General features: G+C 33.0%; 4 protein-coding genes across 4 annotated transcripts; 3 read left to right on the forward strand and 1 right to left on the reverse strand.

Moving 5' to 3' along the window:
- LOC18601528 lies at window positions 3,100-6,305 on the forward strand. The gene is made up of 4 exons (XM_007032492.2): window positions 3,100-4,213; window positions 4,508-4,888; window positions 5,451-5,671; window positions 5,788-6,305. Exons 1-4 carry the CDS (start codon window positions 3,424-3,426, stop codon window positions 6,040-6,042), a joined length of 1,647 nt encoding a protein of 548 aa, XP_007032554.2. The 5' UTR covers window positions 3,100-3,423; the 3' UTR covers window positions 6,043-6,305.
- On the forward strand, window positions 7,069-12,841 carry LOC18601529 (granule-bound starch synthase 2, chloroplastic/amyloplastic). The gene is made up of 8 exons (XM_007032493.2): window positions 7,069-7,848; window positions 8,301-8,832; window positions 8,960-9,024; window positions 9,353-9,430; window positions 9,534-9,644; window positions 10,102-10,146; window positions 10,866-11,039; window positions 11,638-12,841. The coding sequence occupies exons 1-8, from the start codon at window positions 7,546-7,548 to the stop codon at window positions 12,592-12,594; spliced, it is 2,265 nt and encodes a 754-aa protein (XP_007032555.2). The 5' UTR covers window positions 7,069-7,545; the 3' UTR covers window positions 12,595-12,841.
- Window positions 13,625-17,435, reverse strand: LOC18601530. Its single transcript, XM_007032494.2, has 9 exons — window positions 17,044-17,435; window positions 16,334-16,466; window positions 15,744-15,795; window positions 15,507-15,582; window positions 15,277-15,359; window positions 14,678-14,774; window positions 14,555-14,600; window positions 14,252-14,340; window positions 13,625-14,151 (listed from the first exon to the last, which is right to left on the reverse strand). The coding sequence occupies exons 1-9, from the start codon at window positions 17,099-17,101 to the stop codon at window positions 13,820-13,822; spliced, it is 966 nt and encodes a 321-aa protein (XP_007032556.2). The 5' UTR covers window positions 17,102-17,435; the 3' UTR covers window positions 13,625-13,819.
- Window positions 20,995-21,626, forward strand: LOC18601531 (E3 ubiquitin-protein ligase RING1-like). The gene has a single exon (XM_007032497.2). It carries the CDS (start codon window positions 21,154-21,156, stop codon window positions 21,523-21,525), a length of 372 nt encoding a protein of 123 aa, XP_007032559.2. The 5' UTR covers window positions 20,995-21,153; the 3' UTR covers window positions 21,526-21,626.

Genomic DNA, 22,910 nt, shown 5'->3' on the forward strand with positions numbered 1-22,910 from the left:
AAGATTTAGATTTTAAACAAAAAATACTAAAAAAATCAAATTCCTTTTTTATTTCAACATGCTAAGTGTTTTTCAATTTTTAATTAATAAATTAATATGAAAAATATATATTATTAAGGAATATGTTGAAAGATTAATCATCTATTCAATTTACGCCTTATAATATTCAATTTTATTAAAACATATAACATTTTTATTTTTTTATTTTACACATATAAGTATTATTTATAATTAATTTTAAAAACTTTTACAATATCTTATGATATTCGATACTCAATACTCGATACTAAAAAATAAAATTTCAATACACGATACATATATCGATTTGACCACTATGATTTTAATACCTCTAAAGCATTTTGTATTACAATATTGTTATTTATTGAATTGTTATCAATTTATTAAAACCTTAATCCTTTTATTTTTATGGACACAATTAACTAAAGTAATTTTTATTCTTATGCTAGCTTTTTTAAATGGATCAGTCATTAACAATTTATTAATTGTATTATGATATTTTTACATCGCTCGAGTATTTTTATAAAGACGTTCTAAATCATTAATTCTTCCCTTAACTTTTTTTCACATATATTATGCAGTGAATTATTTATGTTATTTTGCTTTGGATTTTTATATATAATTTTAATTCTCAATTTGCTTAACAGTTACACTTTCTCTACACTTTTCTTAAATTTTATTTATTATTACATGTTAGTATTTCAAAATGTACTCCAATCTTACTCTTCATATTTGTAATGTATCTTGCTTTACTTGATTACAACACTATCTCTTTGATAAAGAACTCCTTTGCAATTTGTCACACTACCTCTTAACAATTCTATTTCGTCCTCTAGAGAAACCCTCGTACATTATTAGTGTACTTAAATGGAGTGAATTAATGGGACAGGAATGATACATCCTGATGCGATTGTTTAAAAATTAGGTGTTTGGACATTATCAACAATTTGTTGTGGTATTGGATGATTCTTTAGCGTTTGTTACACTTGATATGAATTGGTATCAGGGGCGACCCAATAAGTTCAAAGACTTAAAGCGAAATATTCAAATGAGGGTTTTTTTTATTGAAATTTAAAAAATTATTAAAATTTTATTCTCCTAACTTTTTGAGATGCAAAATTTTTAATTAAACTTTTATAATTAAGTTCTTCTAATATTTCTTTATCAATTGATAATATAGTCGATCCATTTAATCTTTCTTGAGACATTGTTGATCTTAAATAAGATTTTATTAATCTTAGTTTTGAAAAACTTCTTTCTCCTGAAGCAACACTTACTGAAATTGTTAACATTATTCTAAAAATATTTAACTATTATAATTATCTTATATTTTTTAAATGGCTAATATAAAATCAACAATCAAAATTTTTAATTCAAATAAATCAACTATCACATAAAATAAAAATAATATAACAATATAATATAAATCTAAATTAAAGTAAAAAAATCTGTAAAGATTAGAATAATAGTACTTAATTGTTGAATGCTTATTGCAAACCACAAATGAGGATAACAACTTCATGAAGATAATAAAAGAACAGACTTATTGTGTATTCTTTGGAGAAAAATAAAGTTAAAGGAAAAAAGAGCAAATAAGAAAAGAAGATTTCAAAAGTAGATATTATTCATTGAAAAAAATAATTGGTTTTATATATAAGAAAAAAATAGTTGTTGAAAATCATTAAATGCTTTGATTGGAAATAAGAGAAATAAATGAGAAAAAAAATAGTTGTTGGAGATAATTAAATACATACGACTGTTAGTTTATTAAAAATAAGAGAATATAGTTGAGAATTAATAACATTCTAGAAATAAGTAATAGAAAATTAAAATTTATTAGGCACATAATTAAAAAAAGATAAAAGAATAAATAATTTTATGAATTATTTTTTTTTATATATATTTTTAATATAAATAATTATATTATAATTATTATAAAATTATAAATCTTCCTTAAAATTGAGACCTCCCCAAATTGGGGACCTAAAGCCTTTGCTGGGGTGGTTTCAACCAAGGGCCGGCCCTGATTGGTATGTGGAACATTATTGGTTTGATATATGGTTGATGAAAGGAAAACAATGGCACAAAAACATGGAGCAAAATGTATTTTGAACAAGTGATGGGTTCTGGGAAGATTATTTTGTTGTACGAGTTTGGCAGGGGCAGTTGATATTATACAACCCTAAAATAAAAAGTTTAGAATGATTTTTGTTCATCATGTTGCAGATGAGTTTCAATTAATTAGTTAAGTTTTCAGTTTCAATTTTTCTTATAAGCCATATTTATTTGTTTGTTTGTTTGTTTGTCTGAATTTCTTAATGAAGGTATATATGGTCGTTTTCTTTGTCTAAACCACCAACCAGATTTCATATCATTTATAAAGACCACAGATCCATATTCTGTCAGATTTGCATCCCATGTAAATATCCATTCTTCGCAGTTTTTATTTTGTTTTTTAATCGCCGCTGGTTTGGAATGGTCATGATAGGAACTTCCAATCATCATCCTTACATGTGCTAATGCTAACATGACCAGACTTTGATCAATTGTTTTTCCAGTTAGGTTTGGTGGGATCCTTCGGAATGAGGTGTAAAAAGCCATTGACTTTGTTAATGTTTATCCAATGGTGAGGTAAGAGCTGATTGAAAGCAAGTCAAGATGCATGACATATTAATTACCAACACGGTTTTCGGCCACTGCCTGGGAAAGCTTTGTCATTCATTAAAGGCATACTTGTACCTTCACGCGTTAATTAAGCTTTCATCACGTCTTTGTTATCATCGTGGACAAAATGATAGGCAAAATTTAATAATATGAACTCCTTGCCCGAAAGACAAGCTCTGCTAACTTTCTAACTTGAATAGAACATTAACAGCTTTTCCTCAATCCGTTGGTTCATTTGCAGCCAAATGGCAGATTCACCCTTGATCACTTCTGTCAATACTCAAGACAGGAGAGGAGAATAGAGGGATTTTAGGCAAATTTGGTCATACAGTCAGAATCATTAGACAATTGTTCAAACGGATAGGATCCAAGTAGGCAAACAAGTTGTGTATTTTAATGCATTAACTAAAAAGTTAGTTTATTGTATCACAAAGTTTTTTCTGAGACAAGTTTGCTCTCTTGAAGACAGTGAAAGTTCCTTCTATATTTCCTGAATTCTGACCCATGAACTACTCTTTTTTCTATAGTGATTGGAGGAGAATTTTCCAATCTTGGCTCTTTCCTTGTCGTTTCATTCATTTGTCAGTGACCCCCCGCCTCCACCAAGTTTATATATGCTGTTGAGGGAATTAAGTTAATCAACTGCTAAAATCCCCCACAAACCACCAGGAAACAACTATCAGGCCTTCCTGGCATGAGTGTTCGGAATTAACAGGCCATGAAAAAGTACTGACCCTGACGATGGCTTACCTTGCTTCCTGTTGGCTTCTCATCGAATCTATTGTCATCCCTGATGGATATTTTCTGAAGTGGTTTTATTTGAGCTTCTATATCCATCCTGCTTTTCTTTTTGCTTGCCAGATTTTTCTATGGCTTAAATTGCTGACAAGATGTATTTTAGTTGTATTCATTTATCCTTTTAGAATCATTTCTTTTGTGTGTTCTTATGTTTATAGATTTTGTAGAAATTGTATCATCTATATCTTCTCCTTTTTTAGAGTTACCAACTTGCAAGTAGTTGAAGAGGTTGGTTCCAACTTAGAAGTGGTAAAATTTTCAGTTGGTAGTCAATATCAGCTTGTTAGCTTAGGTATTTCTTCCAGCATACTACCTTCAATTCCATGCAAGACTGAAGTGGTTGGACTTCAGAGGGATGAATTGGAAGATGCTAATGGTTGTGAAGATAATGAAATTCTTCCTGGAAGAGAGAACTCACATAAGGAAGACTGGAGCTTTTGTCTTCACAAAGACTTGAACTCGGACGAGTATTCATCGTCCTTTTGTATCTCTTCTCCATCCATTGATGAAGCATACTTGAATGAATATTCACCACTGTTTAGTTCCTTCAGCTCACCATTCATGAAAGAATATTCATTACCACCAGCAGCTTGCAGCTCTGGTTCTCCAGTTTCGGAGAGAGAAGTGATAACCAGAGCAACAGATGAGGTTGAATCAGAAGAATTCTACAAGAAATACTCTGAAAGAATGGGATGGTTCGATGTGCTAAACCATGACAGGACCTGTGGAATAAGTGGGTATCTTTTACTATCTTTTTCTATTATCCCATATATAGGGGGAAAAGAAGCATAAAAATTTATTGCAGGAGCTGCATATACCTTGTAGGCCATGTCATATATTTAGGCAAAAATGGCATGGCTAATTATTTGGTGTCTGATAAGCCAAATTTTTAAATGTTGAGTGGGGGAAAAGCCCTTGATCTTGAATTAACCTAGTAAAAATTCCAATATGACATAAGTTTTTCTAATAGAATGCATCTTAATGAGATTCAGATGCACTGACTGCAGTTCATGGTTGGCTGTTTTAGGTGCAATCTTGAATAAGGAAGAGGGAATACCAAGCTCACTGGAGAGCATCAAGGCGAAGGATTTCTCAATCCCCTACATATCATGGAGCAAAATAGATAAGAAAATGCTCTTAAGAAGTATAAAAAGTGATTTTGAGCTGGTCTATGTGGCTCAATCATGCTTAACCTGGGAGGCCCTCCACCATCAATACAGAAAGGTCAAGTTTCTCACCTTCTCCAACTACTTGTTTTCTGATGATGTAGCAGGGGAATTCCAAAACTTCCATGTACTGCTAGAAAGATTTATGGAAGATGAAAGGTGTTATCAGGGAAAGAGAGTTTGGAATTATGTTCAAAAAAGATTTGCTTCCAAGAGTCTTCTTCAAGTTCCAAAACTGTCAGGTAATTTTTAAATTCTTCACCATTTCCTCTCTCAATCTTAATTTTTATGTGATCCCATTTTAGTAGTTCATGTTTCCCTAGATTAAAGCTGTTAATCACCATGAATTTACTTATAAAACTAATCTGAGATTATCCACTTCTAACCATTTAAAGTACCATCTTTATTATATTGTAGGACTTTAATATAGTAGCCAATGTTCTTTCAAAAAAAAAAATAGTAGCCAATGTCTGTAAATTGGTTACGATGATATGGTTGTCATTTTTCTATTGGCTGAGACCACAATAGATTGTTTTCACTTTTGTCGATGTTAGATTGACTGATTCAGATGATCTTGAATTTGTAAAATCCGCACACTTGTCTCAATAACTATGTCAATTTGTCATCTTCTGTGAATGACATTAAATTCCAAGACGAAGACATTCTGCTCGAAAAGAAAAAATTTACCCACTGATGCCCCGTTGGATAAGTACATTGAGTAACATCCCAATCAATGGTTATCAAGCTATCTTTTCATACACTCAACTTGATGTATTAATTTACTTTTTGGGGGTCTTATTACAGGGTTCCTGGAAGATGAAAAGGAAAGGATTAAAGGAGAAACAGTGCATGCAAAACATGTGCTGAAGACCATAGAAGAATGCATCCGGGCTTTTGGAAAATTTGTTGCCACTGACCGGAAAAGGCTTTGGTGGAAATTTAAAAGTTCATCATGGACTTATCCCCCGGTGGAGGATCCAAGAGACTTAGAGCTCCTGGCTGACGTCACCAGAAGACTTCAAAAGGTATAGGGGAATATCTGAGTGGAAATGGTGTAAAAGTTTCCTGACAAGTTGATGTTTGACTAAGACTTTTTTGGGTCTGGGTCTGGGTTTTGGTTTTGGTTTTGGTTTTGCTGCAGAAGGAACTAGGGTTGAAAGAATTGCAAGGGAAGCAAAGGTGCTGGTTTAACAAAGCTGTGAACCCTGTGGAAGAGTCACAGAAAGAGGCAATACTGTTGACAATGATAGAAATGAAGCTGGTATCAAGGGTACTGCAAATGTCAATTCTATCCTCTGCTCAACTCAAATGGTGCCGGGAAAAGCTGGAAAACATTGAATTCAAAAGAGGGAGGCTCTTCAGGACTTCGAGTGGCCCTTTATTTCCATCTTGTTGATTTTCAGGCTGAATGAAAACAAAAAAAAAAAGAAAAATTCCCAATTTTAGGGGTTCTCATTTAAGCTAAAATCTGGTCCACATTTAAAAGACAAGCCTGAGCTTTTGTGGATGCGTTAATATGTGTATATGTACCATGTGTAAACAACAAAAGCCAAAAGGGTGTCGTGTAATAATTTCAGGTTTTTGTAACAACACCAGGGCCTGTTTTCACGGACACGTTCCCTGCTGGCTTTGAATGTAATTGAGCTTCAATTTGCTTCAGACTCTTTGTTCATTTGCACTCCCTTAACATCATATTTTTCAACTTAATAATTGGAAAAGAAATGAGCAGATGCAGATCAAAGAAACAAGGTCCTAAATCTACCTCATCTTAGTCTCATTTGATATAATAATCATTGCAGCCCCTACTGCACCATTTCTCTTAAACCATCATTAAACTCCTAGTTGTTGTAAAGCCATGTATGAGTACCGTCATTTCCACCATTATTAAATCTTCAGTAAACTTTTCATATTAAAATTTGAAAATTAAGATTTTTAAATAATAACGTATGCAAAACTATAAAAAGGAGATATCGATTGAAGTATCAAGTGAAGATAAAAAAGATTTTCATTTTGATCATATAATTTTAATAATTTATAAAAAAAATTACCAATTCTTTCCTCTTTCTAAAACATGTCTCCAAACAAAACTTATCTTATCCAAAAAAAAATATTGCTAAGGAAAACAAACGTTCTAATTTGAATCACAATACTTTATATTAAATACGTAAAGTTTAAATCATAATCAGAAGAAAAAAAAACAATTGAAAAGTGTTGCAGTTATAAAGTTGCATTCAAAATTAGAAATCCATGAATATGGCTTATGCAAATCAAAGGGGTCATTTGCTCCTGTTGATATCCCACGTTTTACATTCTTGTGAAGACTAAGTGACCCCGCTACTTTTGTCTTAAACTTTGGTATTTTTTCCAAAATAAAGTCACAGAAATTTTTTTTAAAAAAAAAGTACTCTTAAAAGGCCCAATTTTTTTGTGGTTAGCTAAGCAGAGTCAGATATCTAGTAAACTCTCCAGTTTCTGCTCCCAAATTCTCAGCAATCATAAAACCTTTATGCTCTTATGATTTCCCAATTTTTGGGACCCACTTTACCTACAACTCTCCACAGGCATTTTGCTCTTTCTTTCCATGGTTTTTCCATCAATTTCTGGTGTAAAAATCTATACTTGTCCACTTTGTAATTTGTCAATCACCCTTTTCTTGTGTTGGGAATTCTCCAATCCTATTTTCCTCACTTAGGTTCTGTTCATTTCTCATAAATCTCATCTGGGTTATCTCACTCTCATTCTTTCACTAAAACTCGTTTCTTGTTTTCTAAAGCGAGATACTTTTTTCTTGGATTTTAGTTCTTTCCACTTCCCAAATTATCTTGTAGTTGCTAATAAAGAAACTTTCTTTTTTAGATCTTTTTGGTTTATTTTCAGACATAGTGTCTAGCACCGGAAAATGGCTTACATTGCTTCTTCTTCTTCACCTTTTATCATTGAAAGCAAACGAGAAAATAGACCCGTTTTCCCTTTCTCAACTTTTAGGCCAAGAAAGAGTAAAAGCTTGGCTGTTTTGAATGTTTCGACATGTGGGTTTTCTTTGTTTTCTAATAAAGGACTGCTTTGGAGGTTTAAGCCTGTGAGAGTGGCAGGCTCTTTGGATGGTGTAGGTGGCGGTGGTGATGACTCGGAAGATACATTTCAGGCTACTATTGAGAAGAGCAAAAAGGTTCTTGCTATGCAGAGAGACCTACTTCAGCAGGTACTTTTTTGGCATACTTCTTGTTTTCCTTGGAAACCTTAGTTTTGGATTGTAAAGGTTATGCTTTCATTGAGATGTTGCTTTTGGATTAAATATGAGTCGTTAATGTAAATGATAGCTGTTTTATTTTCTGGGTCGTTACTGCTTCTTTGTTGCTTTCTTGAATGGACTTTATAAGTGTGAGAGTTTGCAGAAGATAAAGATTGCCAAATTTTGAACTCTGAACGTCATGTTGCTACCGCTTAACAAAATTTGGCAATGAAAACCTTTTAGCTTATGGAGTAATGTTAACCAGCTTTATGAATGAGTAAATTTGTGATGTCCATTCTTGTTCACTATAATACTATTAGTCAAATCTTATCTTTCAAGAGCTATAATCACTTCATCTGGCTGTTTTTATTCATAAGAATTGAAATCTTAATGGTGTTATTGGTTTTCCTTATCCATGGCAGATTGCAGAAAGAAGGAAATTGGTTTCATCCATAAAAAGTAGCATTACTGACCAAGATGAAGATGAAGTTTTTCATGAACAGAGGGATGACTATCTTCCCAAGGTGGATCTTGCTTCAAGCAGCTCTGACGGAATGGATGAAAACAAAAATGGCAGCATTCTTTTAAGCAGTCATGTTAATCTAACTATGAAGGATGTACCAGAGATCCCACCTTCTGATGAAGTTGGACAAGAACCTGAACAACACTTGGCTCCAGAAAAGGCTTCCTCTAATATAGGTCCTTCCAAACAGTTGAAAACCACTGATCATAAACCATTAAAGTCTGATGTGCTTCCTTCTTATCTCTCAAGTTCCTCTGACACTGCCCGACTTGCAGTTGAAGAGAATGAAAATTTGACTGAAGCAGGTTTGGAAGAGGTTGGTGAGGTAGATGGTCCTGCAATTGAAGATGAAAAACCCCCACCACTAGCCGGTGCAAATGTCATGAATGTTATATTAGTAGCTGCTGAGTGTGCCCCGTGGTCTAAAACAGGTAATATATCTTTGACAGATAATCTAAGATGACAGTCTCTCTTTTCTTTTCTTGATAGAGGGATGCCAGTCTCATATACCATGCCCTTTTTGTATATAACTTGGAGACTGATGTAGTCTTATTGTAGGTGGCCTGGGAGATGTTGCCGGTTCTTTACCAAAGGCTTTGGCTAGACGTGGACATAGGGTTATGGTAATATGTTTTTCTGCTTGTCATGTTAAATTGAATTTCTTAGCATTGCAACATATGAAGTATACTCTATATACTTCCAAGAGGTCTCATTAAATGAAGCAAATCATTTTTAATTTGTGGCTTAGTTGAGTTGACCTTTTATATATGTATCTATTGTTTCTCTAGTTTCTCCAGTAACCATTCTTTTACGCTGTTAGTTTATGATCCTCTAAACAGTTTGAGTTCGGCACTGAAGCATTTGCTTTATGTTTGGACCCAATAATGAACCTACATATGCCCATGACACTTTATATGGCATGATTAGTAAATTCCTTTCTTTTTTGCTTAGGTTGTAGCACCTCGATATGCTGATTATGCTGAACCTCAAGATACAGGAGTTCGAAAGAGGTATAAGGTGGATGGTCAGGTATGACAGAGCTAGTACATATTGTTGTAAATTACTTCGCATTTGATTGTTAACCAACATAAGCTAATTCCACAGCATAATCTTGATGATATGTTATTTGCAGGATGTGGAAGTATCATACTTCCAAGCCTATATTGATGGTGTGGATTTTGTTTTCATGGATGGTCCTATGTTTCGCCATATGCAGAAAAACATATATGGAGGAAACCGAATGGTAGGATATCTTTTCTTGTGTTTTTGTTATGATTGGTTAATAATTAGGATAATCATTATTGTAATGAGGCCTTGCTTTAGGTTGATTCCAGAATACATCTGCTATGTTCTTAACGTGCCAAATCTATTACAAACCTGAGAGAAAATAGAACTTAGAAAATTGGCCACAAAGTGCTTAATTTTAATGTTAATGTAAGAGTGATTATAACTTATAAGTTTTCTAAAAACCCTTGTTTAACTTCTTTAACATTTTATAATAGTGTGATGAGGTGGTTGCAGTGCTGTTAGCATGAATTACTTGCAGCACGTTAGTTGAAACATTATGTTTTTTAATCTATATTTTTGTATGAAAACAGAAGTAGCCTTACTGATTTGGGGTTGCAATAAACTCGATTGCATTTCTTGGATTACCATAGTTAGTATTTTGAATCTTAGATAACTTTAGTATTGTGGTGCAGGATATTTTGAAGCGCATGGTATTGTTTTGCAAGGCAGCTGTTGAGGTAAATTTTCTAAAGTTCCTTAAAAATTATGTAGAAATTGAATTATTCCATGGTTCAGTTTGGTAATCTCTGTTACTCCTATTTCATTTAATTACACATATCTGCCCGGTCCCTGTAACCTGTAGTTGGAGTAGGATAGACGTATGATTGAGAAAACAGATGGATCAAAGTTGATGGTAGCTGGAAAAGTAATTTAGTGTTACTCAAAGCATCGCACATTCAATGTGGGAGTTTAAATAAAACAATTAATTACAAGATTGGGATTGTTGATTGTGTGAGGTTTTAAAAGCCTCTAAATTCGTCTCATTAAGATAAACCGTGGTGAATGTAATGTGGAGTTCATCTGTTGAACTCACCATTGGCATGTTTCCAAAACTGCCAAAATTGCCAAAATTATATAGGTCTGCTTAATTCCAGAATTATTCTTTAGGATCATCTCTATGGCCCACATGACTGGTAGCTTATTGTTTGATCTCATATGGAAAGAGTTTTTTATATGGCTTCAGTCAAAGAAACATATTATAGATGGGTGTACCATGGAAAGTAAATGATGCTTCTTTTTTCCCATTCTAGAATGATCTTGCATAGATAATTCTTGGTAAACTTTAAGGTCATCTTGTGACCACTTTCTTCTTTTCTGGCATAGCCTCATTTTTGGTTAAATATAATTGATTGATTATCTTATTAGTGTCATAACGTGAAGAAACTGGTTTGTTCAGGTTCCTTGGCATGTTCCATGTGGGGGTGTCTGCTATGGAGATGGAAATCTGGTTTTCATTGCAAATGATTGGCATACTGCTTTGTTGCCAGTGTACTTGAAGGCATATTATCGGGACAATGGTTTGATGTCGTTCACTAGATCTGTTCTTGTTATCCATAATATTGCGCACCAGGTGTGTCCTATGTGCCATGATAATTCACTTGATGTGATCTTTTATTGTGACAAAGGAGTCAGGTCATTGATATTTATGCTTTGTTCTTCATTGAAATAAAGAACCGATGTCCACGTGTATTCACATTTTTATCTTAATTATTTGCAATCAGATAGAATTTTTGTATATTAATATCAATTTGTCATCTTGTATTGCCTATTAAACAAAAGAGGACTTGCATAGAACTTATCTTAAATCACGAATGACAGTTTACATGCCTTATCCACAATTATCTCTTGAAGTTCGTTTACATCAAGGACAACTATGGTTGTTCCATGAACTTGGATAATTTGTTTGCTGCTTTGTTGCTAAGGCATGAATTAATCTCCCAAAAGAGAGATTTGGAGAATGAGAATCCAAAAACATTTACTGAGGTGAAAGGTAATTTAGTTTTTCTGTTTCTTACAATGTCTAACATTATGAGTCAAGAATGTAATTCTGCTTAAACTTTGGATATCATTTGGAGAAGAAATTCTGACTGCTATTACCAGAAATGCTTTCATAGATTTATTTATTTGAATTTCTTTGTAGCCTGTTCTAACTGATGAGTTGTATCCAGGGTCGGGGGCCTGTGGAGGATTTCTCCTATGTGGATCTTCCAGAACACTACATGGACCTTTTCAAGTTATATGACCCCGTTGGAGGTGACCACTTCAATATCTTTGCAGCAGGACTAAAGACAGCTGACAGAGTAGTCACTGTTAGTCATGGATATGCTTGGGAGCTTAAAACTTCTGAAGGTGGTTGGGGTTTGCATGGGATAATAAATGAAAGTGACTGGAAATTGAGGGGAATAGTGAATGGAATTGATACAAAGGACTGGAATCCACAGTATGATGTTCACCTCAAATCAGATGGTTATACTAACTATTCCCTGGAAACACTGCAAACCGGCAAGGCACAGTGCAAGGCAGCCTTACAAAAGGAGCTTGGGCTGCCTGGTCGTGAGGATGTCCCACTGATTGGTTTTATTGGGAGACTGGATCACCAAAAAGGTGTTGATCTAATTGCTGAGGCAATTCCCTGGATGATGGGCCAGGATGTGCAACTAGTCATGTTAGGCACTGGCCAACCTGATCTAGAAGAGATGCTTAGGCAGTTTGAAAACCAACATCGTGACAAAGTGAGGGGATGGGTTGGGTTCTCTGTAAAGACAGCTCACCGTATAACGGCCGGGGCTGATATTTTACTCATGCCATCAAGATTTGAGCCGTGTGGACTGAACCAACTGTATGCTATGAACTATGGAACAATTCCAGTTGTTCATGCGGTAGGTGGATTGAGGGATACTGTGCAGCCCTTCAAGCCATACGAAGAGTCAGGGCTGGGTTGGACATTCGGTAGTGCGGATGCAAATAAGTTGATACATGCATTAGGAAACTGCTTGTTGACTTATCGCGAGTACAAAAAGAGTTGGGAAGGACTGCAAAGACGGGCTATGATGCAAGACCTCAGCTGGGACAATGCTGCTGAGAAGTATGAGGAGGTCCTTGTTGCTGCCAAATACCAGTGGTGAGCTCTGTATGTTGTCCACGGGGCGTACATAGTTTTGACCTTGTGTTGCTAGCTGAGTAGGTTGACTGCAGCAGCGCCTGAGCCTGTTCCTGTTCCTGTTCCTGAAGATGCTCAACAGTTTTTTTTTCTTCAGTTTTATGTGTTAAAAGATTTGCTGAGTATTTCATTTGATACCCTGTTCCTCTTCTGTTGTACAAAAGATCACCTGACCAGAGTTTGAATACAAAATCTAAAATAGTTTGACATCACCATGATGAAACTTGAATTCGAATTATAATTAAATGATTCTGTTTAAAAATGAATAGCTAAATAAATAATAAATACTTTGTTAAAGTAAACAATTTTAAAAGTTTAAAAATATTATTATTATTTGTAATTAGTACACAATTATATAAATCATATTTTTCAACATTAAATATTTGAATTGGATTATGAAACTAATTTAAAGATACACTAAATACGAATATCAAATGATTTTTGTTGCTAACCCTTATTATTTATAACAACTTAGTATAGACATTGATGTTATTAATTTGACATTTGAATATTTAATTTCACATTTAAATAGTAAAGTGAGAATTTGGAAATTGAAAATGTTTGGAGAGTTCTTTTTTTATGTTTGCCGCACGCTTTGTTATTATTTTAATTTATTTTCTTTTGCAACTTTTACACTAAATATTTATAGAAAGAAGAGAAAAATATCATAAAAGTGACTTATCTAATTTAATTTGAGATTTGATTGATTTATTATTATTATTGATGATAAAATTAAAGACTTATTTTATTTTATTTATGTTGGGCAAGAATTCATAGCGTCTGCCTCCTTAGTCAGCAATGTGGCTTGATAATAGTAACACCTCAGGTCCCACCATTTCTATCTTTTCATTTTTCTTTTTTGGAATATTTTTATTTTCTCTTCTACAATTTAAATTTTTCATTACTATCACATTAACTTCCAATAAAAAATTTAATGTCACATATTATTTTATACTTATTAATTTATTTTAATATAATATTCTTATTAAAAGAAATACGAATCAAATGTAGCATAATTCTTTTATTAGTTATTGGATTACAACAGAAGAGGAATGTAACATGCATCAACCAAGGAATGACAGCACCCCACAAACGTAGGAAATTAACCCACAAAATCATAAAACCCCCAAAATCATACGACTCGCAAAGCATATTTTCCCATAATTCTTAAACTCTCTCGGGTGGGAGCTCTATGTATACGAAACTCTTCTTTCCCGATCAAACTGCATATACGAACGACTTGAGAAGAGCCCTGCGAAACCCTTTGACAGGCAACCTTCAACTGCACATGGAGACTTGGAAGAAACCATTGGACTACTGTGTTTAACAACTTCCATGCAGGAGGCATCAGATGAACTACGGGTACGATTATCTTCCCTATTAACTGCTCTGTGCGTTATCAACCTGCTTCTCTTAGAACTCAACAAGTCGGCAGGGTTGGAGAAGTGTGGATCTGAGGTCTCCATTATGTCACTGTGACAACCGGGCAGCTTCCTCTTCAACCCAGGAAATACCCGTAATCCTGCCACATTATATCATTATAACATTAATTATCACTTGCTGTTTCGGTATAAGTAGGAAACTTATTTAAAGGTGAACACAAAAACTAATATTTGACATACCCGGCAATGAGTCCTCATACGTGCACGACTGGGAATCTGAATCATCACAGCTGCAGAAAACATTTGAATCTTTATTGGACCCAGAAATCCTGCAATGGAAAGTAGGGGGGTTTAAACGTCTAGCCAAAACATTACCATACAAGAGTCATCAATAAAATACAAAATTGAAAAGAAAAATCATACAAGGATGATATAAATAAATACTAAAAAAATTACAATAAGAATTTGCATAGCCTAAAGATAAACCAAGTAATAAGAAAGAGCAATGATCAAAGGAAAGTGCTGAAGATACAGAAACCAAACCTGTACATATGCTCAACAAAGTCATCAATTAGAACAGGCCAAGCGCCTGCAAAATAACCAAACTAAGATCCACATGGCAAAAATACATGAGAGCCCATAAGACAGATTTAGGAAACTTAATACCTTCAGGATCATACCCTTCCAGGTTTTCATGCACACACCGACTAAAAGCTAAAACTTGCTGCCAGGTATCCTCAGAAATATTGTGTCGCTGATTTTTCTAAGAGGAAATCTAAACATTAGTTGCCTTAATCAAGAGATTAGCAGTAGGTCATATGCAGTTATTCTTTCAACTTAAACCAATAGTGCAAAAACAGAATACATAACCAGCCCAAGAGACGACTATCATTCAAATTCACTAACTTGGCATGCACGGCTTCACATGCCCTGTATAATGATTTTCCAACATGTATAAGGCAACCAAACTAAGACTTTTAGAATGCTTCTTACACACTAACAATTGAAACTGGAACAGCAGAGAAGTGACTCCCTCTATGATGGAATGAAGTACAAGATAAAATCTTCTACCTACTATGTTAAATAATAAATCATTAATGTCATTCAATTTAATTATAAAGTAACAACTAATGCCACAATTCTAATGAAAGATTAATGCAAAGATTACAGTAATCTTATACGTTGGAACAATAACCAAGAGTTTCAAAAGATGCCTCTGAGACAAACATAAAGGGTTGGCCACTTAGTATCAGTCATACTCATACCTCAACAAAGTCGCACCACTGGTTAAGCAATCGAAACCTGCCAGCTAAGACTAATCTCCATGCAGCAACCGCCCTGTTTACAGCTATCAATCATGCCACAAAAAGAAGAGATTTAAGCACAAGACCAAAAAAATTTATCATAATTTACAGCTTACATATCCTCAATATTTATTCCAGGGATAAATCAATAAAAGCATTTGCATTTAACTAAGTAGTATGAGAAAACTTACTAATATTCTTTTGACCATTTTCCCGGCATACAAAGAAAACAAAATCATAGAAGCACGAGAATTCAGAAAAGTCTACCTACAAGAAACAACAGCAAGTCAAATTTCAGTATGGAAAACATGATATCAAAACATAAAACCAATGTAGAAAAGTGAAGAACTGCAAAGATACTTCATACTGGAGTCTAAAATTCTAGTTAAATCTGTCCCTCAAAGAACTTCAATGAAGAGGAATCTCACCATCAAGTCTAGTTGTAACATAAGCTTGAGAAGTTCATCAAAGATTGCAGTCCTGTCAAAGGAAACAAAATAAAATATTGAATAAATGCAACAATCACTAGTGTGCAACTGAATTATGACTGAATAACCAATAAACAAGACTGGCTACAGAATCTTTTTTCTGCCATCCACCTTCCTTTTGAGAAAAATTCTGTCTTGGGCCATAATATATTTTTCATTCAAATATTAGATTAAATTTTTCCTTGGTTTACACATTATCATTAATGATAGAGTAGTAGTCTACGCACATGCAGGATGTGTAACATGGTCTACAAGGGATTATTGCAACTCAGGATCAAGCTGGAGTCTTCAAAATTCAACCTTAAGATGTGATTTGTAGTTTCCAACAGTTGCAGCTAAATCAAATGTACCTAAGACAAGAACTACCTAAGAATGATAGTTCTCACATGGCATCCCTTCAATATCATACTGGTTTGTCCATGAGAATAATTGTCAAGTCTTTTAACACTAAAAAACCAATTCTCCAATCCTCCTAAGGGTAAACCAAACTCGATAAACTCCTATATACAGATTATAGATATGTGTACTACCTTGTGTGCATCCTTGACTCCACCATTTTCAAAAGCTGATTCAATGCATCCCTAGAAAATTTAGCTCTTTGTGAATTCTCATCTTGTCGATAGCCTTCTACACCACAAACATAATCATTTCCTATTCTAAGTTCTGCAAGACAGTTCAAAAGTTAAGTAAATGACAGCAAGAGCCCTTTCGAGCCTCAACCCCCTCCCTCCCCCACCCCCAAAAAAAAAAAGTACCAACCAAATAAAATTTAAAAAAAAAGAAAAAAAAAAGTGGCATCCCAATCACAGCACAAATATTCTGAACAGTTGAAAACTGTGAACATTTAACCAATTGTTTAATCAAATCAAATTACTAAAAACAAATTAACCTTGCTTAAAATTTGTTAAAACCCAATTAAATTACCCATATTTTCTTCTTCTCTTTTATTAAAATTTTCTGGATGCTAAATTACATTAATATTTTCACAATTATTCAAATCAACTAAAGTTTAAACTTAAAGAAAAAAAAACCATTTCAACTCCCTTCCCCCATAATTATTAAACCCAAGAACCCTTATACAGTTTTCGGTCTTTTACACCCAAAAAACCACCAAAAATATAGAAATTTTCAAATTCTCATTTTTTACATTACACCAAAACGCTTTATTTGTTTTTTAAAGGGATACAGCAAACGAAGTAAAATCTGGAGAATAAATAAAGAAAAGTTAAAAAAAAATTACCACAGAATCGCCTGTAAATCTCGCAGATATCAAACCCATTCGGACCCAGAGAGTCCATCGAATTCTCAACCGGCCTGGAGCTCCGGGGTGTTATGTTTTCTTCTTATTTATTTTTGTGAGTTTCAAAGAAAAACCCACAAATCTATTTTCCGGCGTCCTTACAAACTTATAGTATCCTCTCTTTCTCTCTTTGAACGTTTACTGTATTTTAACAATCAGATTTTTAAGCTTTGTCCTCTAGATTTTGTATTCAGAGAGAGAAAGAGAAGAGAGGAAGGAAAGGAAAATACTGGTTTTCGGTGAAATTAACAGGGGACTAAACCGGATCTTCCTTCCGGTTCAGGTGAACCGGGTACTGAAATGGCATGTGCTGTATCTTATTCTTTCCCCCCCCCCGCCCGCTCGCATTTTCTTTAATATATAAATAAGAAAAAGCAAAACTTTTAAATAAAAAGGATTTTGGTTTGAAACTCTTTTACTCTAACCTTGAATATATTCGTCTTGAATTTTTATGTATTAAATTAAAAGATAAGTAAATAAAAGATAGAATTATTTTTTAAAAAAAAGATGAAATAGTATTAATTAATTATAAATTATTTGGGATAATATTATTTTATTTTTTGATATAATATAACCCACCTAAACTTTTTAGGCTGCATGCCAAGTTAGCAGGTGGTCATCTCTTTCAGGCATGTGATTGTAAACCTACCCTTAGTCTAACTTATTTTACATTCATAATTTTCTTGTTACCAAGAAAACAACATACTATACAATGTATTTCAAAAGAAAAAAATACAAAACGACAGAACAATTTTATGAAATGGATATTTTAATGATGTTAGTGGAGTGCAACAACTTCACATTTACAAATAAATGTGTTTGGTACATAAGATGAAAGCTAAAATTGGGTAAAATAAAATAAAGTAGTTAATAGGATCCATATATTACTAATTAATTTCAAAATTTAATACCTACCAATTACATGTATGTAAGTTCAATTGTTTTGATGATGCTTAAATTCTTAAATTATTTTTTTAAAATTCTTAAATTATTTTTTAAAAAAATTAAATAAATTTTTTTTATTTTGGATCAAATATGTAGACTCTGACTAATAATTATTAGTCAAAATATGGCATTTACATGGTATTAATGTGTGGGGTTAAATTGTCACATGGACATGTCTCGTCACCATTTATTATGATATGACAGCATACCACGTTAATATCAAGTGACATAAAATAACAAGTAACGACTTGATAAATAATAATTAATCAACCATCAATTATAAGGGTCTATTTGATTCAAAATATAAATATAATACTTTATTGAATGCAATAAAGAAATAAAAATTTATTTGACTTTTTGTGAATAATTTTAAAACATTCTTATGTATTATGCCGAAAATATATTATGATACGAATTTAAAATTTTTTACCTAACTCTCACCCACTATTTGGAAATGGTTTCAATAATCTTTTATAATGTAATTTATCAGTTTCATAAACTTTACAACTTTATGATACTTACAAATTGTGTAATTTTAACTATTTACACATGTGATGCATGAATGACTCCTTTTTTTTTTTTTTTTTCAAGTCACATGCCTATTGAATAAAAAGGAAAAAGGAAGAAGAAGATGGAGTGGCTTAGAAGGTACTTACTTAGAATACCTTGCTTTCTCCACTTTACTATTAATTACACTTGAAAATGGAAAATGCCAAAAATAAAATGGAACAAGAATATACCATGCATGTGGTGAGCTTCAAACTAGAAAAAAATTTATTTAGAAGCTAAGTAGATATGGAAAGTCTCATCCAATAAAAGAAAAAGGAAAGTTATAAGTTGTTTAATTTAACAACTGATTTGAAAGAAAGATATGATGAGACAACTAAGCAAGAAACTTAAAACACAATTTGGGGTTGATTTCATAATTGTATAATATAATTTGAAAACAAAGAGATGAGTCAATATACAATATTACAGTAATTGCAATCAAAGCATTTTCATGCAGCAATTGCTATATATATGGAAACTTAAGATTGTATATTTGCATTCAAAATTTTCAAGCCAATTCTCATTTATTGTTGAATCAGAAAGAGGAATTAGGTAAGCAAACTTGAAGTTTATAAAACATCTTTGCTCTTTTTCCCTTTTCAAGGGAAGAAAAAACCAAAACTCAAGAGTTGGTAAACTGCTAAATCCTTTGAATTTTTTTTTTCTCACTTCATCAAATGGTAATTTCCTTATTTCCATACCAATAAAAACCTTCAAAACCAACTAGTCAAAGCGACAATTACAATTTGCAATACCTTGATGTATACCAAGTTAAATAAGCCCTTGATTTGCCTACTTAAAACCTGGGTTATATACATTCAATCTCCTATCAAGTCGAATTCTATCTTCTAATTCAATTCCCTTTGTAAAGGTGCTTGTAATTAAGCCCTACAAATATCTTCCAAGCATAAAAAACTAAAATCCTTCTTATTCAAAAATGAATTACTTATAGAGATTTTTTTATTCATGACAAGGTTTTTAGTTAGATATATATCTATATATATTTTAATTAATCTTGAAATTATAAAATCAAATTTTAGACTTTAGAATGGATAATCACACAAATAAGAATAAGTTATCCAATTTGATTTTGCAAATATAAAGCAAATTAGTTAAACTTATTAATATCTGACAATGTATAGCTTTTATAGATGAGTAGATCCCAAAATCCTGACACCTCATTAGCAAGCTATCATTTTGAAAGAAATAAAAAGTTGATATTAATTTTATGAACTTTTTATTTCTTTTAAAATAATATCCCAGGAAGAAGATGTTAAGATTTGGAGTCAATGTATCAAATATTTTTCCAAACATATGTGCTAAAACTTTAAAGCAATTCTTTCCTTCTTAGACAATATCTTCGATCAAATATATGAAGCAAACTACTTACATATTAAGTACATTCCTTTCTCGTAATTTCGTAACAATATTCTTACCATATTTTTATTTTTACTTAAGAAACTCATTATAATATGAAACAAATATATAAACAAAGTTGGCAAAGTTGATCCGAATTGAAAAAACCATTTGACCTGTCCAATTCCAAATCTAACCCAATTCGAATCAAAAAAAAAATCAACAACTCAAATTCGTTCAACCTGAATTCAAATTGATTAAAATCCCAAATAAATTGAATACAAATGATTCAAAAAATTATTCTAAAATAACTTAAATATGAATAATTCCTCCAAAACCAAATTAATTTGGTTTTTAAAAAAATAAAAATTTAAACTTAAAATAATTCAAATTAGAATTAATCAAATCCGAAATAATTTTAACTCGAAATCATCATCTGAATTCAAAATGATACAAGTAAAAAATAATTCAAATCCAAAACCATTAAAATTTTATTTAATTCAAAACAACTCGACCCACGCAATTATCGTCTTTATATATAAATAAATAATCTTTTAGTATATCTTAGGAGTTTTTTACTATCACAAATGTAAAGAAAGTTGAGTAACAATTTATGATTGAAAATTAATAACAATTCCATGAAAAAGAGAAATCATCAAGCCGTAATGTGAAACTACTTATGAGTTAAGATCACAAACTATATACTGCTCATAGAAATCAGAAATATCTTATCATTTAGTTTGAATTAAAATTGTCACGAATTCAACCCTTTTTTTTTAAAGAAAAAAACCACATTATAACTTCTAGTTGAAGTCCTTTAGGATTCCACACATCTGACTTGTCACCTCTTTGCCACGTCCCCAAATCTTCCCCGATTCCCCCGCCTTTGTCCCATGAAACTTCAACGTAATCTCGTACGACATCAAACATCCTCGTATCTACATTGTTCGAACTTTCCAGAACCGCCTCCAATCCTATATGAAATCTTCTCTCTTCTTCCAGTTTTATTTCATAAAATTTTCTTCTTTTTTTCTTAAATCAAACAAGTGAAAGAAGTCTCTTGTTTCCTCTTCTTTGTTTGCTCCTACATTCAAATGGCGGATCTTACCCAAATCCAAAAACCTCCTCGGATTGTCTTCCTCGTAATTCGCCTTGGCGACGGCGGCGCCTGCCCCGGCTTCGAAGGCTTCCATTGAAGCCATGCCGAGGATAAAAGTGAAAGAGAGTGGCAAAGATTGCAGTATTTGTTTGGAAGAGTTTAAAGTTGATGAAGAAGCTAGGGAGACCCCATGCAAGCACGTGTTTCATTCGGGTTGTGTTGAAAAGTGGCTCCGGATACACGGGTCATGCCCGGTTTGTAGGTTTTTGATGCCCGCTGAGGAGGAGGAAAGCGGAGGCGATCGCAGTGGCGGTGATCGTGGTCAGGAAAGTTTGGAAGGCGGGGAGATTGGTTCAGGATTTGTACGGTCGGTTTTAGCTTTTACTAGTTTGATGGCTATGGCGGGTTTGCATGTGGGTTCGGATCAAGTTGATGAGGATGACTGTTCAGCTCAAGACATGGATGGCAACTGAAACAAATCAGCTTGCTTTTGTTATTTTCTTTTTAAAACGAATGTATTTTTTCATTTTTACCCCTTGAAGATGGGGACTATAATGTACAAAGAATTAGAGATCAAAAGGGATTTTAGTTTCTGTTAGATACAAAAGGGAGTTCAATTATTTTATTTATTAGTCTCACTTTTTATTTCATTTTTTACAAATTATCTCCAAACACCCCCTAAATTATTTTTAAAATTCAAATAAATTTTTATTATTTTACTATTTGTAATTTTTACGTTGAACCTATTAAGTAATTACAATATCACTTATCATTCTATATCATGTGACATAACGAGATATGCTGGCATGTCATAATGAATGATATTAATATTTGATATGGCATGATCATATGATATTTTTCACCTATCGCATCAGCGCACACATTAATGTTATGTCAATGTTATATGGATATAAAATGACAAATGACATCTTGACTGATAACAATTAATCAACCATTAATCACAAAAACTTATTTAACTCAAAAATAAAAGTATATTGACTTAATTAAATGTAATAAAAAAATAAAAATTTATTTAAATTTTTGTGAATAGTTCAAGGATCTTTTCAAATATTATGTCTTAATTTTTCTTATTGGAAGAAGGAAATCATTTCACTTAAATTAATTGTTTTACTAGCATTTTTATTACCGTATTATTTCTTCAATCTTTTTTGATCATAGGGGAGAAAGAAATGAAGTAGTCCCCTTTCCTTTCTCCATTCTTTTCTCATTTTCTCCTTTGTGTTTTTCCTTTCCCTTTACAATACAGTGTTAGTGGCGAATTCTGTGGGCAGTGTGAGTTTTGGGTTTGGTTTTTGTTGGCAAATAGACGTGAGCCACTAACAAGGCTTATTCTTTAGCTTTTCTAGCAAGGACTAGACTATGGTTTTAGGCAAGTTGCATAATTGTTTGTTAAGTAATCACCATCATCTCCTGTCCTTACAGCTGACGGATAAAGGGGAAATGAACATGGCCCTTTCAATGTTTTTTTTTTCTCTGACAAAAACTGTGGCCAAAGTCTCATGGAGGTCGGCTAGACATTAACGGATAGCATGGGTATGTTCACAGGCTGTCCTAGGACAAAGACATGTACAACACGGGTTTGAGATCCCTGGAGAAAGGGAAACACGCGAATGCACATATGAATAGTGATGATAAGTGTATGGAATCATCCAAGTACTGTTTGTGACCCAAAGCAAAAGCTCTTATGGATCCACATATGGAGACATGTCCTGGAAATTTTAGTCTCCCAAAACCTGGAATTTATGCTTCATGATTGACGTATGGATCTGAGTCCTTTTTTATTCCATGAGTGCTGATCTCAGTATATGATGACTGATGAGAATCACTTATAACATGA

This window comes from Theobroma cacao, chromosome 4 (genome assembly GCF_000208745.1).
Source record: "Theobroma cacao cultivar B97-61/B2 chromosome 4, Criollo_cocoa_genome_V2, whole genome shotgun sequence".
NCBI lineage: Eukaryota > Viridiplantae > Streptophyta > Magnoliopsida > Malvales > Malvaceae > Theobroma > Theobroma cacao.

What these genes read in the sequence shown, in the direction of transcription:
- LOC18601531 (XM_007032497.2), top strand. Translation starts at nt 21,154, where the DNA reads ATGCCGAGGATAAAAGTGAAAGAGAGTGGCAAAGATTGCAGTATTTGT.
- LOC18601528 (XM_007032492.2), top strand. Translation starts at nt 3,424, where the DNA reads ATGGCTTACCTTGCTTCCTGTTGGCTTCTCATCGAATCTATTGTCATC. An exon ending in TCAAGTTCCAAAACTGTCAG is followed by an intron (nt 4,889 to 5,450) that starts GTAATTTTTAAA and finishes GTCTTATTACAG; the next exon opens with GGTTCCTGGAAGATGAAAAG. An exon ending in TCACCAGAAGACTTCAAAAG is followed by an intron (nt 5,672 to 5,787) that starts GTATAGGGGAAT and finishes GTTTTGCTGCAG; the next exon opens with AAGGAACTAGGGTTGAAAGA.
- LOC18601529 (XM_007032493.2), top strand. Translation starts at nt 7,546, where the DNA reads ATGGCTTACATTGCTTCTTCTTCTTCACCTTTTATCATTGAAAGCAAA. An exon ending in TGCCCCGTGGTCTAAAACAG is followed by an intron (nt 8,833 to 8,959) that starts GTAATATATCTT and finishes GTCTTATTGTAG; the next exon opens with GTGGCCTGGGAGATGTTGCC. An exon ending in GACGTGGACATAGGGTTATG is followed by an intron (nt 9,025 to 9,352) that starts GTAATATGTTTT and finishes TTTTTTGCTTAG; the next exon opens with GTTGTAGCACCTCGATATGC.
- LOC18601530 (XM_007032494.2), bottom strand. Translation starts at nt 17,101, where the DNA reads ATGGACTCTCTGGGTCCGAATGGGTTTGATATCTGCGAGATTTACAGG. An exon ending in AGTGGTGCGACTTTGTTGAG is followed by an intron (nt 14,775 to 15,276) that starts GTATGAGTATGA and finishes ATTTCCTCTTAG; the next exon opens with AAAAATCAGCGACACAATAT. An exon ending in TTTGTTGAGCATATGTACAG is followed by an intron (nt 14,341 to 14,554) that starts GTTTGGTTTCTG and finishes TTTCCATTGCAG; the next exon opens with GATTTCTGGGTCCAATAAAG.